Genomic DNA, 19,208 nt, shown 5'->3' with positions numbered 1-19,208 from the left:
TGAGCACATTGTGTTTGTCTGTACTTGTGACTTAGATGAAGATTAGATCACATTTTATTACAATTAATGCAGAAAACCAAAGGGTTCACATAGGCTTTTTTTGTGTAAATGTTTCCTTACAGAGAGGGGGTGGGGCTATCTTCAACACAGTGAAGACCAAGGCAAACCCAGCCATGAAGACCGTTTACAAGTTTGTAAGCATATCCCCTCGATTCTCTTAAAAGCCAGAAAATGAATCGTTAGTTAGAGATGAAAATGGCAGTGATCTGGTTTTGTTTATATTTGTTTGACAGGCCAAGGACCATGCAAAAATGCGTATTAAGGAAGTCAAGAGCCGGCTAAAGCAGAAGGTATGTATATGGATCCGCCCCTGTGACAGACCGCTGTTGATCATTTTTTGTTGTTGTAAACACTGTTACACTGGTATGACAGCAGCAAAGGTGGTGACACTTCTTGGTCTCTCCCTCACAAAAAATACCTGCAACACTATCCTAACTTCCCTTAATTACCTTAACTGAACCCCACCACCCCAGCCACAGCGTGCAGCCTCCCTCCCCCTGCCCCTGCAGTGCCATCACTCCTTTCACCCATGTCAACCTCCACCTCCCTGTGTCCTCCATCTTCAGGAGCAAGCAGAAAACGGCTTCTCTACAGGAGGGTCGGCGGTCATTGATGATGACAACACAGCTGGGGTTACCTCCTCCACCAGTGCAATCAGGAGGGAGGGGCCACTTCGAACCTGGGATGACCACAGGCCAATCACCGTGCACTTTGGACAGGTTGGCAGAAATAGGGCAGGGTGGTATGGAGCTATGGAACAGGGGCATTAAGATTTGGCATTGAAAACAAAACCCAAACTGCAAGGAAACATCGGCATTGAAATATTTGTTCTGTAAAAAGTTGTATTGGCACTGAAACAAGTATTTGCATTGAAAAAAGATATACTGAAAAATAAAACACAGACACAGATGTGTTTTTCAGTGACGGTCTGCAGATTTTTTCGTCCAATCTTTCTGCTTTCAGTGACGGTGTCAGTATTTTTTCAATGTCACTGGTTTTTGGCTTCAATTCTGTGTCACTGTTTTAGTGTGCAGAGGCAGAGCTTGAGGTAAGGGGCAAGGAGTGCTGATGACAACCAAGGACATTTCTGCTTGTATTCAACTTCTTTCTGCTATTTTTTGGGAAATTTTATATACATTTTCCTAGTTAAAAAATTGACGGGATCCTATTGGAACTCAGCTCAACTTACTAGTCTGGCATACATGCACGCACAGACTCCATTTTAGACTTAAAATGTTCCCAAGACTTTGATCTTTTGATGTTGTAGCTTTAAATCTGCTAAAAATGTTTGGTTTAGGAGATTTGTGGCATTTTAGTGAGGGTGGTTACAGCTTCTTGGAGGATTTCTCAGTGTGTCACATGACCAGCTTAGAGTGAGGAGCAGTCTCTTTTTGAGTGGAGAATCAGATCTCTCAACTGCTCCTAGTAGCACAGATGTATCTCTACGCATATAAAAGGGATCAGCATGTAGCTTAAAGCCTCCTGCCTCTCATCATGTAAACATCTAAGTCTTTGAGGTTTTGTATATGCGGTGTAAACCTTAATTGATCGGGAAGTCAGGCTCTCATTCGCAGCCTTACAAACTGTGGGCAGACTGACTCCTCTCCTCCTCCTCTGGAGTGTAGACACCTGCTGTATATTTTCATGCTCAACTACTCAAGCGCTCTCATAAGATACTAACATCTTAACAAAAACCTTTATTTTCAAATCCATATGCTGTAGATTTTTATATATAAGCTCATTTTCCAAAAACACTGCAGTGTGGGATTCAGTGGCTCACCCAGTAGAGCGCATGCTTCCCTATCAGAAGGTTGTTGGTTTGATCCCAGACTCCTCCGGTCACTGAACCAAAATTAAAATGTACTGATTACCCCGATGGCAAACCAAGTCTGGGATCAACATTCCTATGGGTCTCTGTGGTGGTGGTGGGGGGGGGGGTAGAGATACCTTTTTTTTGTTCCAGGTTTTTTTTTAATGTTTTTATGTTTATTTGTCACAGGCTCGGCCACCTATGTTGTTGAAGAGACCAAGCAGCAATGTGAGTCTGGAAAGCAGCGTTGACCAGTAAGCCTATCTACATTATAGTATGTCCCACTGTCCATGATGTAGTAAAGTCATCACATTTACACAGTCACTACATTTAACCAGTGCATCAACCTTAAGGTAGAGGAGTAAATAGCTTTACCTTAAGACGAGCAACTTTTCAGTCCCAAAGAAGTAGAAAATGTTGGTAGCGATAATACCTGGTCTGCTTAAAGTGATCTTAAGTGATCTGTTATTGAGCTAGAACAGTGATTTTAAAATTTGACACTGAAAATAAAATTTGCCATTGGCTTTTTTTTTCATTATGATGTGTTTTGTAGATTGTCAGTATTTTTTCGATGTCACTGGTTTTCAGGTTCAACTTGTGTTCAACTGTTTTAGTGTGAAGGGGAGAGGCAAGGAGCGCCCAATCTAATATTATCCAATATATAATAATAATACAAACTAATAATACTAATAATATCCAATATAATATAATAAGCCACATATCATGAAACGCCCACAGACTGTATATAAAAATGTATTAGCGTTCCCATAAACTATATATATATTTATATGCACTCTGTCTGTGTCTCTATATGTAGCTTGCATGCTCCTTACCCCTCCCCTCCACACCAAAACACTGTCACTGTTCTAAATGTTATTTTCTCTCGCTCTAAGTGGGTAATTACTTCTCTCATCCATTTTGTGTGACTGTGGGCTGATGCTCACTTCCATTTCAGCAGAATCAATCTTTGTGCCAGCAGGCAGACAGATGTTTTCATATTATGCTCTCAACTAGGTCTCACTATATTATGTCTGTGGTATTTTGGTACCATTTGATTTTGAGATGTGAATGAATTTCCAAAAAAATCTTTTGTTGTTTGTCTTAGTGAGATTCAGATTCATGAGATTTAGATTCAAAATTCGAAAAGATTCAGATATGAATCTGAATCCTGAAGCTTGATTTATTGAGGATTTGATTATTTTCAGTTTGATAACAGATGAGCAAACCTAAAAATGAAGTTGTGTTTTTGTAAGAGGAGCGTTACGTGTTTCAGAAATGCAGCTTATATGTAAGCTAGCCTTAGGGTGACATTCCTCATTACAGTTGAAAGATACTGAAGACAGTTAACATTGGTTTGTTTGTTCATGTCACTGTGGTCTACTTTCCTTCTCACCTATCCGGACAGCCTCCTTTAGGCCCATTCAAGAATAAATCACATATTAACTAATCTAAGTATAGTAACATTCTAATATTAATACAGTGTATGTAAACAATACTGATTTTAAGATTACTAATCCTCAACCCTCTGTTTTCTTAATTTCCTTCTTCTTTGTTCTTCCTTTTTAATTTACTAAATTAACATACTGTTAATGAGCTGTGAAATTCCTCTTGTCTTCCGTTTCCTCACCGTAGCTCTATCCGTCCTACTCGCCACTACACAGTCTTTCTCTCTGAGGATTCATCCGGAGACGAGCTCCAGTACGACGATGACTCCATCTCTGGGTTTCCTGACAGCTTTCTCTTCTCCGTCCCTTTTGAGTGGTCGCCTCTGTACGCATCTCTGTGATTGGCTTTTCATCATTTTTTTTTCATCAATTAATATGCTTTTCTCAAATCATCTCTTTTCTCTCTATTGAAGTGCGCGTGTGTGTGTGTGTGTTGTGCGTGCAGTGCATTCAGAAAGTATTCAAACCCTGTTAAATGTTTTCACATTTTGTGTAGTTGCAGCTTTATGCTAAAATCAAAAATGATTTTTCCCACCTACATTCAGTACCCCATGATCACAGAGCAAAAACAGAATTTTACAACTGTTTGCAAATTGATTAAAAAGGAAAAACTGAATTATCACACTGACATAAGTATTCAGACCCTCTTCCCATTTCATCTATGAGATGTTTATACGGAGTCCACCTGTGGTAAATTCACTTGATTGGACATGATTTGGAAAGACACACACCCTTCTATGAAAGGTTTCACAGCTGACAGTGGATATCACCGCAGAAACCAAGGTACAAGGTCAAAGAAACTGTCTGTAGAGCTCAGAGACAGGATTGTGTCGAGGCACAGATCTGGAGAAGGCTACAAAAAACATTCTGCTATACTGAAGGGTAGGGGGCCTAACTGAGGAAGTCTAGTACAGAGTGGGTCACTACTGAAATGCATCCATTTTCAAGGTGACCATAGTGAAAACAAGGGGCAGGCATTCACCAAGCCCGCTCTTAAGTATATTCTCTGTCTGAGCTGTAAAACTAGATAATAATGTCCTTTTTAACTCACCAAGAATGGAGGTTTCAACAGGGTAAACCAAAAACTCCAAATCATAAGACTGACTACCTTCTACTCTTGTTTTATTGTCAATGAATCCCATGAAAATACCAAAACTAAGTACACAACACATGATTTCTTCCCTCTCTGACTTTCATCCCTGTATGTGACACTCAGCCCTAAGACTAGAAATGTAAGCAGGTTACAAATATGTGCTTTCATTTAAAAAAGAAAAGAAAGAAAAGAATTTAACATAATTTCTCAATTTCCTTCAGCAAATGTCATGCACAAGTAAATTGCACATTTGTTAGGAATCTATTTTCATTCCACAAATTAATACACAGTTTCATGGGATTTGTTGACAGTAAGAAAAAAAGACTAAAAAAAGACCTAACTTATTCACTTAAGAGTGCAGCGATACGTGCAACATGTTAACCTTCGAACCCAAAAATAAAATTAATAATTATCCATTTTTATTTCTGGTAAAAGGTCAATGGCCCTTTTTCAGGTTGAGCACAGTGTGACCCCTGGTGAAGAACATGATGTCACTGTAGTGTGTGAAATAAATACCTATAATTAAAAAAATGTCTCCGTAGGCCACAGCCGTACCGCTCCCTGAAAGAGGTTGAGTTGATAGAAGGGGATGATCCTAGTTTTGGAGCAGAGAGTCACACTGCCCCTCCCAGCCCGGTCAATGAGAAGTTCTCCAATGTCAATCTGCTTGGCGATATCTTCGGCTGCCAGGACGAGCCTGACAGCCAACCAGTCACCTTGGCTAAAAGTCTCGAGGACCTGAGGACTCCCAAAGATCCTGTTGAGTTACAAGCAAAGTTTACCTACCAGGTCAGAGGTTCATATGTTCTGTAGCCAACAGTTGTTAAATATAATCTCAATAGTTTTATGTCCTAAAAGACAACATTTGTGGACATGCGGACATGGACATGTGTTGCGGATGTTCATGGCCCTCAGATGTTGATTCCTTGTGATTGCTTGTGACCACTGAAACTTGCTAGTGCCACTGTCATGTGAAATTTCCCCTTGACCAAAACAGCTATCTGGGTTATTTTGTATTGCATATGTTCTTAAAATCTGAATGAACTCTGTCTTTATTTCTCCAACATTTGTAAATGTTGTGACACTGTATTTCTGGAATTTGTACTTTCGCCACATTAGCACCTATAGTCTGAATTATTTCTTGTGTTTGCAGCGGATGGACCTGAGTATTGATGAACACTCACGAACGCTTCCAGGCCTCAAGCTCTCCACCCCTTACAACAAGCTGTGGAGTATAGGGCGAGAAGAAACAGCCTTGCCTGTTTGTGCGCCTCCTACCTGTGACAGACCTGCATCTGTCCAACTTCCTGTGCAGACAGAGGCCCACTCTCCAAGCCGTGAAAGCTCTGGCATGGGCCCTGACCCTTTGGAGCCTTCTACTCCCGGCAACATCACCATTCCACGTCCCCATGGCAGAAAGACACCTGAACTTGGTACTGTCCTACAACCCCCTGTGGTTCAGTCCCGCACGAAAGCAGCAGGGACTGTCGAAGGGAGGACTATATCAGGGGGACAAGAGTTTAGGCAAGCCTTGAGCATGACCACAGATGGAGACCTTCTGAAGCCCACCAAGGTAGCCAAGGACAGTATAGATCTCATAAGCCTTCTAGACCCCCTTAAAAGCTCAGCACAGACCAGTACCACATCACTAAATGACGGGGTAGATATTGGTATGTCGTCCTCTTCCTCCAAACCAACGCTACCACCTAGGTCTTATCCACAGGGCTTGCCTCCTTTCCCAGTGCATCCTCACATATCACTAAATCCTTTTGCCCAGTCTCTTCAGCACACCTCCCCTCAAATGCATTACTCACCAACTGTAAGCGGGAATCCCTTCAGTGCAGTCTGTGGGCCTCCACCAGGCTCTTACTCACATACTCCACCCCAGCCACAGTCCTTTTCCACACTACCAGGGCTTTACAGACATCATTCACCAAGCAGTTCAGCTCTGCCACCCAGCTATGGACTGCTTCAGTCAGCCCTCCCCTCCTCAGTCACCTCCCTGCCTCACTCTTCTATCAGCAATCATGCCCTTTCCAGCCTGGCAGACATTTCTGTCCCCAGTACAACCATGAACATGCTGGCAAAGCCACTTCATGCTGAGGGAGACAGCCAGAAGGCTCTGGATCCTTTTGGCGACCTGCTGACTATGGCCAAGCCAGCCACACCCCAAAAAAAGAAGGTGGAGGACCTTCGTCGGAGGTGGGAAACATTCGACTAAAACCTGTGAATATGTATTGAGGCAAACTTTCTTGTTGAATTCTTTTCTGTTGAATCAGGACCTTCCATTGCAGTTACTGACACATTAGCTCTAATACACTCTGCTCCACTTATGCAACTTACAATCATAGAGGACTAATAGATTAAACTGACATTAAAACATGCTGAAGAATGCAGTGCTGTAAGAATTTCTGCTTTTCCAAAATGATGAATGAATTTGTTTTGTATGCATTATGAAACCATGCCTAGAAGTAAAGAGTAGATGACAACATCTGTGGGTTCTGCCATGTTGTAACTTCAGGTTATGTCAATGTATGAATGTATATTGTATGTATGAATTGTAACATTGTGGATACCAGAGTAAGTAAATACAACATGTGGTAACTAGCTGAAATTAGTTAGGAAACACTTGCTTACTTAAATTATTTCCCATTCAAGCTAACATTGAAGGAACTTTCATTTCACAAGGATCTGATTTCCTTGAATCATACACGTCCTCAGCAGGAGGCACAAGTAAACCTCTCATGTTAATTGTTTAAGATTGCTAATCACTCAAGCTACAACCTGCTCTTCACTATTTCATGAAACTTGAGTGGTTTGATAGCAGGAACGTGTAGCATATGGCACAGGTTGTAACAGTGTTCACACTCAGCAGGCAGTTGTTGTCAGAGGTGCACTCTGCTGTCACCCATCTGAAATATCTTACTGTTACGTCACCAGGTGGCAGATGCGGTGGTGACCATTATCTGTTTTATAATCCTTGAGATTTTTATTATGTCATAACCTCACTGTTGATTAAAGCCATGGTCAGCAGTTTTTGTGTTTGTGTACTAACAGAAGAGGGATTCACAGGAAACTATGCATGTACTGGACATAATGCAAAACACAATAATGGATCATTAGTCCAGTTTTACTGTGGCAAATGATATTGTTGTCTGTCTTCTTTGTTAAATGAATCCTCACAGCACACAGTCTGTTTGCCTACATTGTAAATGGATGCAACAGCTGCTCTTCTGTTGAATTTCCTAAAGAGTGGTTTCCCAACGTGTACTGTTACCTCCAGTGGTTGATACAGGCATCATCTCATACTGAGCCCCAGGCCCTGTATTATTAAAACGTACCTTTCATCATCCCTAGTAAACACAGGTGTCACTAAATCAACCAGATCTGAAGAATTTTATCTTTTTTTTGACCAAAACACAGTTTGTGAGTGGAACACTCATGTAATTTTAACATCCCTTTTGTGATTTATGGTTTTTGTTCTAGACTGTAATGATGTGATTTTCTTCTACTCTTGTATGTTGTGCATATAGTGTTTAAACGTGCAAATGAATTAGAGATGATGTATCATTAACTGCAACAGAGGGTCCTTGTCCTGTAGGTAGGAATGGTCATGTGGTGGAAGGCCACATGCACATGCAGACACACTTCCTCCCCCTCACTACCAACAGCCCTGCTGATGTCAAATGACAAAAATGGAATGAATAAATGGAGAGTGTGGACTGTCTCAGCCGCGACAACACCTGGACTCAGTTCTTCCTGTCTAAGGATTGTAGAATTTGGATATTGTGTGTTAAATTTTCCTGCCACTCTCCCAAGGAAATCGCACACAAAGCCGGCCTTGCTTCAAGATGTTCAGATGCCAACAGCCTGTCACCACGCTAACTAATTGTTAACAAAATTCTTTGCACAGCACCTTCTCACATCATCTGTCTTTAATGCCACCACATATGTGAAGTGCTCAGTATAAATCAGTGTAGATTTGTGACTTAAAAAATAGTACGCAGCATTCCCTGAGAGAGGATATATGTCACACTCACACATATGTCTTAGAGATGTCAACTTCTATGATTAGCTTGTCTTATTACTAGTACCTAGTCTGCTATAGTCAATTAACATCCTAATGGCATTATGGTACCAATACAAAATGTGTCCATGCATTTAATTCACCTATTGATGTTTGTGGTCGCCTCATGCACAGTGCTCTTTTTTGATTTATTTTATATTGTTTTTTTGACCTTCATTATTGACTTCTCTCACTGACCTGGGACATGTCTCATGCCTGCCATTTTAAAAAGTAACATTTAAAAAAAACCTACTAGCCTACTGTAATGTCCCTATAATGATTTTAAACATTTCTGTCTAATTAAATACATGGGGACTTTGAAATACTTTATTGTATATTCTGTTATTTTAAAGGATACTTTTGCCTATTCTGCTGCTGATTATGCACTCTGTATTTCCTTCTGTTGCTTTTGCCTTTGTCCAGCATTACTCTGTGTTTGATGACCGTGATGGCCAATGAGTTACAGGCTGCTTACACACTGTAATGTCCATTGTGCGTAGAGCAGAAATAATGGTTCTCGCAATTTTGCCACCAGTTTCTATTTCAACTCTTTGGACTTCAGCAACAGAAAATGTGTAGCTGTTACACCCTGTCAGCCTTTAATGCTTTCAGGTTATCCTGGGGTGTCCATGTGTGGTGAATGCCAAAAAGTCCTAATAGCTACAAAGTGCTGTACAGGTCTAATTGCTGTTGTGTGTGTGTACAGATGACACTATATTTATTCTAAGACTGATTAAAGAGTGATAACTACCTACTACTGCACTTGCTTAGATTACAAATATTTCATCATAACATGTCAGCTTCACCTGATTAAAATCCCACAGCTGACTCTACACAGGACATATTCATCACCCTGCTCCATTTTTTCCTGTGATGACAATGCTGTCATCATCTGTCTGTTGGTCCAGAGACAGATTTCTTGTTCAGTGCTCATATTCCTGCAACATTTAATATATTGTTCATGGTTGCAGCAGGAGGATTCCTGATATTTTAACTTGTAAACCTGTTTTTTCCTCCACACAACACTGGTCCATGACACTATACATCAGGAACATGGTCCTCTTGGGACTATTAGTTTGTTGTTTTCGGGGGGTGAATCTCATGTTTTTGGTGACTGTCAGACTTTTTAGCACTATCATTCCACCAGAATGTCCACTTAAATAAAAGAAGTATTAAAATCAATATCAAGATATTAAAATCTGCAACACTGTGCTCCACTTTGTCTGGTTTCTTAGGCAAATGTTTTTGTTCTATCTGTCCTCTGTTATTTTTGACACACTATGAATCTAAGCTAACCCTCTATAGTCTGTAATGATAACAGTGGGCTTTGGCTGGTAAGAGTCACTAGCCTGAAACAATGAGTCCACCTACACTGCCAAATCATTTCAAAGGAAAATGTCAGGTTTTTGAGGATGGATTCTGACCCTCAGTCAGTGCACTGTGTAGATGCATTATAGGAGACCAACACTAGTTTGCCAAGCTTCCAGGGGTCAGATGAGAGAACCACTATAAATTTCATGTGATGTAGACGAAATAGTGTCAAAAATATAATCATACCTTACAGAATTTCTTGATCAAACCCAGCAGTAATACCAACAATTCCTTAAACCGTAGTACTGGTTCAAGCATGCTAACAAACAAAATGTTTCATGCTAGGCTGCCCTATTAACTTCCATACAAGGTATGGCTATTAAATAATGAGACTAATGCTGTAATTCACTTTTATTGAATATAAAGATTTTTCAGTCTTTCTCCTTCAACATATTCTCCTTCTGCATCAACATACCGCTGCATTCAGGTCTTCCACTGATCGAAGCAGTACAGTAGGTCTTCTTGGGACCGTTGTCTCAGAACTTCTGTCGTTCTTTTCTTAACTTCTGACACAGACTCAAAACGTGTTCTTTGAGCACAGATTTGATCTTAAAAAGGAAAAAGTCACACGGTGCTAGATCAGGTGAACACAGACTCTGATCAAGTGATCAAATGTCTCCACAAATTTGCTTGCATTTTTCCTTTTGATCAGGAGTCCAAAGTTTTGGGATAATTTTGTCATGTTCAAATTTTGATGTAAAATTTGCTGAACTGTCTCTTTATCAATGGAGACCCTCTCCTTATACAGAGCCATTGATCATTTCCAACGATTTGTTCAGTTTGTTGAATGTTTTCAGAAGTTTTTGATGTGCATGGACGCCCAGAACGTTCATCGTCTTGGACATCCTCTCTGCCTTCACTAAATCTTTTTTACCATTCAAACACACATGCATGTGACAAGCAGTGTTCCCCATAGAATATATGAAAAGATTCAGCTGCTGTTTTTTTTTTTTTCAAGTTAATGCATTGCTCAACTTTTAAGCTGATCATTTTCCAATACCTTAGCAAAAACACACAGAGCAATGCCAGGAAAAGACTATGCTCATTTCAAATCACCTTTTGTAGAGGAGCACCTGCTGGCTACCTCTGTAACTTGTAGCTTTTACTGGGCTTGCTTAAGCTAGAACAAAGAGCGGGAGCTAGGTGACCTTTCAACTTGCTGGGCAGATTGTATTTATGTAGCTGTAGTGTTCGTGCGTTGTGTTAATTATGACCAAACGGAGACCAAACCACTGTTGCATGTTTGGGTGTTTGCTGAAACACCCAAACATGCTCTCACACTGTGAGCTAAAATAAAAAAAAAAAAAATGCATGTTAGCTAACACACCACATGCTAATCACTCTACAAACAATTAAGTTGAAACATCGTCACTCTCACAAAAAAATATGCTCAACCGATAGGGAACTAAAGTGTTACAAAAATATAATAACATAAAACAGCCACTTAGATATGAAATTAAGATGAATGATCCAAAATAATTACAGAGATAACAATGTGTGCACTCACCAGGGAGACAGCGCAGCAAAGCTGTTGCTATCTCCCCGGGTGCATGACCCTAGTCAGCAGGGGTGCTGCGTTTAATGACGATAAAATAAAACTGTAATTAATCAAATAAACAGAGTGAGGGGTGGCAAGTGGAATCACACATGCTATATATTAACTCTGTTACATTTACACCTGGCTGAGATCCGGCCACAGTGTGGACCTGACCATTTCCAAATGCAGTCTGGTTGATCCTATTGCGTTCCAATACCAGTACGTACTGCATGCATTTTGTTGCCATTTTAATGTCAGGTGTAAATGGGCTATCTGTGACTGTATGTGATAAACTTGAATTCAAAGGATAAAGTTCTAAATTTACACAAGCCATTTGGTGATAGTGGGAACCATCAAGGTGATCTCCTAAATAACTGTAGGAACTATACTTCTTTTTTATTTGGTCTAAAAATGAATCAAACTATGCCACAGGTGTGAGAGCACCCTGACATGTTCTATAACAGCGGATCAACAATGTGGCCTTTTTACTCTGTCTCAGTTTTTCATACATCCAACACCTGTTGTTTTTAAGTGAAATGAGCATTACAGTCTCACTCCACAGCTGTTTCCACTACCGTGTAAGACTAGGGTTGGCATCAACCTCAGTGGAAGATTTTGGGAAAAGTGAAGTCTGACTTTTGCATACATAGGCAAGCCGAGCTGAAGACACAGCTAAAAGTCACAACATAATTTGCTTATTTAACGTTTCTGCATTAAAATGTCTAAAAACAACCAGATCTATGTTGTGTGTATATTTCCACCAGACACTTTTTCTTTCTTGATCATTTTTAGCTATAGATTTTAACTAGATGAAGGATTTTAGTCATCAGATGTCTGGATCATAAGTTGTCAGAAAAACAGTGATCAGTGATGCCTCAGCTCACAGCAGACTGTTGAAGTAAATCAACAGCAGCCTGACAAGCACACTTGTCTGTAGCTAGCTATAGCTAGTACCCAGTCAAAGACACCAGGATTATCTGCAATTAGACTTAGATTTAGACAGGCTTTATTGTCATTCATATTATACCTTGCAGTGCACATCAGAACAAAATTCCATTGCAGTGACTTGAGTAATGTGGAAATAAAAACAGCAGCCGTGATGTACATAGAAAGGGTGTTGCAATAAATATGCATATAGAGAGCAGCTATATATAAAATACTATAAAAATAAAATGTACAAATTACAATTTACAGTATATAATTACAGTATTTACAGTATATGGCATAATGCAAAAAGATCCAAAAAATTCAGCTCTCCTTCTGCTTGACAAGCCAAAAAAGGCAATTCTACTGCATGCTAACACCACAAAGCAGAGACAGGGTAATGACAGACAAGCAGCCTAAGAGGAATATCATTTTAAAAAGAAACTATGATCAGGCCAGGAGGAAGGTCTTCTCCTCATTGGTACAGCTTTCCAGCAGTGGAGAGACGTCAGGTTGCTCTGTTTCTGCTTGACAGATTGGTAACTTCAGTTTTGCTGTTTCACAGAGCCAGTAGGTCAGTATTGTTTGTCCTGCTTGTTCTTGGTGTAATGTTAGTTAGACTAGTAGGAGAGTTGTGAGTATCTCTGTCTGCAGCTGTTGTGCTTGTTCTGCATGTTAGCTTCACTGCAGCTAATGTAACACACAACCTCAGTGCTCTGTCATTCACTCTGTATTGTGAATAAGGTTGGAAATTAATACACAATAATGCCACTGATGCTTGTGCGTTAGTGAAATATCCAACAGAAGAGCGACTCTTCCTCAGGTGACTGAGAATGTGATCAGACTGTGTCAGCAAGAGCAGTCTGTTGACAATTACACAGAGAGGGATATAATAGGGTTGCATAAACCCCTTATTACAAAGATGAATTCACATCAGCTTAATGGCACAAAAACCATAGATGCTGGTCTACAGAGAGGTGGAAAAAAGTGATATGGTCCGATGGATCATCACCATATTCTTGGACACATATATGGCATATACCATAAGAATGGCACAGGCCTGAATGCTTAATCTCTACTGTTATGCTCTGGGGCATTTTGTTGGCATGGTTTGTATCCACTTGTCCCTTAAAGCAAAGGGTCACTGCAAAGTTGCTCTGTGTGATCACCTTTGTCCTATGGTCAAATATTTCTGTCCTGATGGAAGAGGTCTCTTCCAGGATAACAATGCCCCCATCCACAGGGCACAAAGGGTCACTGAATGGTTTGATGAGTATGAAAATGATGTGAATCATTTGCTATGGTCTTCACTACGGTGGCCCTGCAGGTCAAACCACAAAGACAATTCAGAAAACAAAACAACATTTCACCACACATTTCGGATTACAGAAATGGAGGGACAACACTTTGTGGTTGGACAGAACCCCAGAGTTTATTCAGTGGATGTGTTCACAGTCAGTTGGTGCTAGATGTGAGCATAAGGAGCCAAGGAGTGGTCATAGAGAGAATAAAAATATAGATTGAGGGCATGTTTTCAGCATTTCCATGTTTTGATTAATTTGTGCGCACACGATATACAGAGTATATATACATATAGTGTATATATATATAGTGTATATTTATAGTGTATATACAGAGAGCCATGACAGAGACAGGCTTTCTCTCCAAAGCATGATGTGCACTGCACCTACTTCAAATATCAGTGTTGATCATTAGCTAGCAAGGCAACATTAGTTATGGTATTTACATCCATTAAATAGCCTACATAATACATTAATTAGTTATTAATAATGAGTATGCAACACAATAAACTCCATAATCTGAGAGAGAGAGAGAGAGATAGAGAGAGAGAGAAAGTACATGGGAAATACTGGCCTTCATCTAATGTTCTCTTAAGCCACTAACATGATAGAAATATAACTTGGGCTCTCCACCTCATGCTAAAGAGCACCCAGTATGATCATCAGTTAGCTCCTCAGTGCTCATGTGCCGGGCGTCGGAGAGCACTGAAGAGCCAGTGCTCCTCATCTTAAAATGGAGAGCCTGACAGCTCGGTGAAGCAGCCTGATGCAGTTCTGACACTGTATATTTGTTATTTACCTTCCCATGATTAATGTGTAATTTATGTATTGTGTAGGCTGTTTAATTAATGTAATTACTACAGTTCCAATTACTTTTGGAAGAATGGTGTTCCATCCCTCCAGTAGAAAGTGTAGAATCGATGCCAACCAGGACAGTGAACATGGTTTAATAAAGATGTATAATAACAACAGCAACAATCAAAATGATAAGAAACACCGCCTTGATAGGATAGGTCATTTGTAACTTTGACCAGTGCTGTCTCTGTGCTATGATGCACTCTGAATCCTGACTGAAAATCCTCTAATTAACTGTTGTTCTGCAGAAAGTCACACAACTGATTTGCAACTGTTTTCTCAAGGATTTTATAGAGTAAGGGAAGGTCAGATATGGGTCTATAGCTAAGATAATATGTCTGGATTGAGAGTAGGCTTTTTAACAAGTGGTATAATCACAGCTACTTCAAAGGACTGCTAACCCATAATTAGCACTGCTAATTAATTCTTCTGATTCAACTGTATTACCTTTTGTGTGGGGCCACAAATTACGTAGGATATCTAAAGTGCATCTGCAAAAACCCCTCAAGAGGGGTGGTTGCAATCTACCAGTTTTTAAACACTGCTATTGGGCAGCTAACTCCTGTGTTTTTAACTACTGGAAAACTGGAGGTGATAAAATTGAAATAAAACCCTTAGTTAAAAACTCCTCACCTCATCCGCCCTTTTGTTATCTGTTCCTGCTCCACCAGATAAAGAAATTCAGTGAAATTTCATCCGAAGGAATTCTATGAATACTCAGATAAAAACAGCTCGTCACATTCATAGTGTTTCTATACATGCTCCCATTTGCCAAAATCACTCATTTAAGCTTGCAGTGTTAGATGCGGTGTTTGCAGTCTGGAGGGAGAGGGGTATTAGATCTTTCCTAGTTCTATACATTGATGGCCAATTTGCATCATTTGTTCAATTAAGTACAAAATTTAATCTCCCAACTTTTTTTACTTTTTTCACTATCAAACACAACACTGTCAAACACTATGTCAAAGAAGAATGCCCACATTTCAGAGTCACTTCCACCACTCCCCCCTTTCTTGAAAAGCTCCTTCTTCCTCCAGACTCCAGCCAGCTAATATCAATATTTGTGAACTGCTTTACTTGTGTGGCCCCTATGGACTTTATGAGGGAAGCCTGGGCCACTGGTTTGAACTCAGAGATATCTGCAGAGCTTTGGGAGGAGGCAACATCTCAGATTCACCACTGCTCTGTCAACTTACGGTACAGGTTGATCCAGTACAGGTGATGATTGCATTACTCAAAAACCAGACTGAATTGCATTTTCCCCTTTGTGTCTCCTGAATGTGTCAATCTGAGGGCTCACTGGCACACCTGTTCTGGTATTGCCTCTCACTGTACAGCTTCTGGTCTGCAATTTTCAAAGGGGCTTTCAAAGGCCTATGACAGAGACATTCTGCCTGATCACAACCTGGCCATGGTGGGATGCTCAGCAGACACTTCTGAGTATAAATACAGGGTCCCTTCCACAATGTCATATAGACTCAGATTCACATTACGCCTTAGGTGTGGTTGTGGTACTCGATCCGACTGTTACACTCATATCATTACTGTAACTGCTTGTCCATTATTTTTTAAAAAGTCTATTCATGTTGTGTTTGCAAATTGTCCTGCAGCCTTTTCTTGCCTCTTTGGTTTTTGTTTTCTCCTTTCCTCTAACCTGCTTATGATTTCCCTTTGTTCTTTGTATCCTCCATTTGAGGTTTACATCGTGTGTATTTAATTTCCTATAAATCTGTAAACGGGAAATTAAGTATTTAAAAAACTAAAGGTAAAACTTCCTTAAGCAGCCCAGTTGGGATTGAGTCTAAGAGACAGGTCGATGGTTTAAATGAAGAAATTGTTGAAGTTGGTTGGTGAAAGTCGATTGGAGAAAAACAGTCTAAGTATCTATCAGGTTTTACAGCTGTTTCTAAGGATCTTGTGGTTGGAGATAAATCAGTGCTGGATGAAGGCAGGAGGTGGAGATTTTGTCTAATAGTCTTTAATGGTAACAATAGTATAGAATGTTACCATTAAAGATGCTCATAAAGTTGTTTAGGAATACATGGATCAGTAGAGCTGTGACCGTCAGTCTGGCTACAGTGCTCAAAAGAGACCTGATTGTTTTTATCTCCTTCTATTAATGAGAAGTAATATGCAGCTCAGACATTACAGAGGACCAACCTATATGTTTTAAGACTGTCTTGCCAGCCTAACCAGAATTCTTCACAATGCTTGCTTACATCTTTTAATTGCTGTTACATTTCTAATACATAACAGCAGTGATTTTCAAAAAAGCTCTTTCTTTGTGCAATCTACATGGTTTTCCTCTGACTGTTTCAGTTTCCTCACATGATCCAAACACATGTAGTCTATAGGTGAATTGCTCAAGGGCATGAATGTGTTGATGAATAAGATATGACACTTGAGAACATTTCACTTTATTGCATGTTTATTATACATTATCGATAAAACATCCTGGCATTTTGTACATCAAAATAGAAAGAAATGAAAACATGTTGTTTAAAAAACTAATACTGTACATTGCATTTTTTATATTACAGTGTGTTACAGGATAATTCATATTTTTTTCTCCAAAACTCACACTTGAGGATAGGTCATTCATTCCTTTTTTATTTTGGTGCAGTATTTCAACCTTGTATTCTAAAAGTCTCTTCTACATACTGTACATACTGAGAACTTCACATGCACAGAAGCTGTCTGGAATTTGCCTGGCTTTCAGTGTTCTTCACTGAACAAACTAACAAATGTGAAGTTGCTGCTGAAGAGGTCGAGACCAACATGAGCAGACACTTCCTTTGTGCATGTGAGGCGCTATTAGTAAAAGTAAAAAATCAACAAAAGTTATAACTCTGAATAAAAAAAATATACAAACTGTACAAACTCCGATGTCATTAACACAACTACTTGCCCTAAAACTGAAAATAAAATGACGTTGTTTTAAAATCTGCATTAGATCTTTTCAATATGGATTTTTCCAATTCTATTCCCCAAATTACAAACAGTTAATTCCATTGTACAGCAGTGCTCATTCTGTAGTTTATGCCTCCTCCGATACACTGAATATTGCCTTTTATTTGCTACAGTGAAACTTCTCCACCATCCCTTATTCATGAGTCCAAATATATATGTTGTTTTGTTGTTAGGATGGGAAAGTCTCTGTAACAGTCACAACAAAGGTCTTTGTGTTTGTAACAGCACATGACAACTTTCCAGGATTATACCCAGGACAGGGGTAGACTGACTCTCTGATCCTACATGCCAATGTATCCTGGTTAGCTGTTTTCAGAATTCAGTAATGTTTTATGTAATGCTCTTGATCTTACTAATCTTCTAATGCACTTTTCCATCCACGACTGTTCAGTGAACATAAGGAGTTAGTTGAGAGGTTATGAGATCAATAAAGAGGAGTGTATTAATGTGAGGAAGGCTCCATTCTCCTCATTGCTTCACACAGATGTGATGTTTTTGTCTGGAAGTGATGAGTGACATTTAAGTCACATGTATGATGTATGTCAGCATTAATTCACTAATGTTTCCATTGCACTTTGTCTTAATGCAACAAATACACTCATACTAGAAAAATAAATTGTATCACTCTTCTATTCAATCACTCCAGTACAGTCTGAGTTTTCTTGGAGCCACATTTTTTCTAAATGGTTTGACTGTGCTGGATGCTGCTGGGGCCCCTAGCATCTATAATAAGGCTATGATAAGGCTTTTCTACAAATGCAGTCCAGTCCAGCTGTGCCATGATCCTCTGACTATGGAAATACCAGCAGTCATTTTCCACCCTTTGTATACTTGTGTTTTTAGTGACTGACTGTGCAGTGATTCCTGAAATAAAGCCCTTAAATCCTCTGTACATTAACTACATTATTATCAAGGCCCTGCCATAGTGACACATTTTTGTGAAAAATGCACAACAGCACTAGGTCAGTACCAGGTCTCCACCAGCAGGGGGGTGTATCCTACAATATCTGTCAGTGCAGCCCAGGTGTTCACTAAAAGTTTCACAGTTAGTCCTGTCCACCTGTCCGCAGTGCTCCGATCACCTCTGACCCTTTGTGTCAGATGAGTCTTTCCTCTGGTGGGACTTTGAGCATGCTGTCCATCTCCAGCCGAGCTCCAGCCAGCTCCTGAGCACTGGGGCTATATGCACCCTCTGACTGGCGCTTCTTCCTCGCCGTGAGCACCATGAAGGTCAAGCTGATGGTCAGAATCAGTACACAGAAGCAGAGCAGCGGGATGGCTACCACCAGCCAGGGGATGCCTTGTTTATGAGCTTGTTTCTGCAAAGGCACAGAAGTCAGAGATTGAGCCTTACTAATGTAGATATGGACTAAAGTGTCAACAAGTGTCATTATTACTTCTTTGGTTTGAAATTTCATGCCTCAGCTCCTTGATAAATATAGAAATCAAATGGTTGTTTGTTGAGGAATTTCAATATTTCACTGTCAAAAATAACAAAATACATTTTTGTACAGAAGTACAGAATATACATTCACTGACCCATATAATAGTAAACATGAAAAATGTAACAAACATACGTTTGTGTCACAGGTTGGACCACTGTAGCCAGGTAGGCATTCACACACAAACATGTTGAATCGATCCAAACAGGAACCACCGTTTCGACAGGGGTTAGACTCACACTCATCAATCTCTGTTTCACAACTGCAAGACAAAAAAAGCATGAAGTAACAGAGCATAAACACACTTGGGAAAGTGCAGATATACAGTACTGTA

General features: G+C 39.9%; 2 protein-coding genes across 9 annotated transcripts in view; one reads left to right on the top strand and one right to left on the bottom strand.

The window, feature by feature from the left end:
* The window catches only part of dennd1a (DENN/MADD domain containing 1A), a 32,917-nt gene extending 23,231 nt beyond the window's left edge, over nucleotides 1-9,686 (top strand). For 6 of the 7 annotated variants that reach the window (XM_018699151.2, XM_051072714.1, XM_051072713.1 and 3 more), the window contains 7 exons: nucleotides 123-194; nucleotides 294-350; nucleotides 627-779; nucleotides 2,060-2,124; nucleotides 3,503-3,640; nucleotides 4,951-5,197; nucleotides 5,562-9,686. In XM_018699151.2, the coding sequence (XP_018554667.1) occupies nucleotides 123-194; nucleotides 294-350; nucleotides 627-779; nucleotides 2,060-2,124; nucleotides 3,503-3,640; nucleotides 4,951-5,197; nucleotides 5,562-6,629 (1,800 nt within the window). In that variant the 3' untranslated portion in view covers nucleotides 6,630-9,686. The remainder of the gene's footprint in view (nucleotides 1-122; nucleotides 195-293; nucleotides 351-626; nucleotides 780-2,059; nucleotides 2,125-3,502; nucleotides 3,641-4,950; nucleotides 5,198-5,561) is intronic. The other variant, XM_018699150.2, reaches the window with a different exon arrangement.
* A 7,193-nt stretch (nucleotides 9,687-16,879) lies between these two features.
* Nucleotides 16,880-19,208, bottom strand: part of crb2a (crumbs cell polarity complex component 2a) — a 28,273-nt gene continuing 25,944 nt past the window's right edge. For both annotated transcript variants that reach the window (XM_051072711.1, XM_018699172.2), the window contains exons 12-13: nucleotides 19,010-19,136; nucleotides 16,880-18,751 (exon numbers count right to left, since the gene is read on the bottom strand). In XM_051072711.1, the coding sequence (XP_050928668.1) occupies nucleotides 18,530-18,751; nucleotides 19,010-19,136 (349 nt within the window). In that variant the 3' untranslated portion in view covers nucleotides 16,880-18,529. The remainder of the gene's footprint in view (nucleotides 18,752-19,009; nucleotides 19,137-19,208) is intronic.

Source organism: Lates calcarifer, linkage group LG9 (assembly GCF_001640805.2).
Source record: "Lates calcarifer isolate ASB-BC8 linkage group LG9, TLL_Latcal_v3, whole genome shotgun sequence".
In the NCBI taxonomy this organism is placed as follows: Eukaryota; Metazoa; Chordata; class Actinopteri; family Centropomidae; genus Lates; species Lates calcarifer.
The sequence above is the reverse complement of the archived record's forward strand: the minus strand, read 5'-3'. Positions and strand labels throughout refer to the sequence as shown.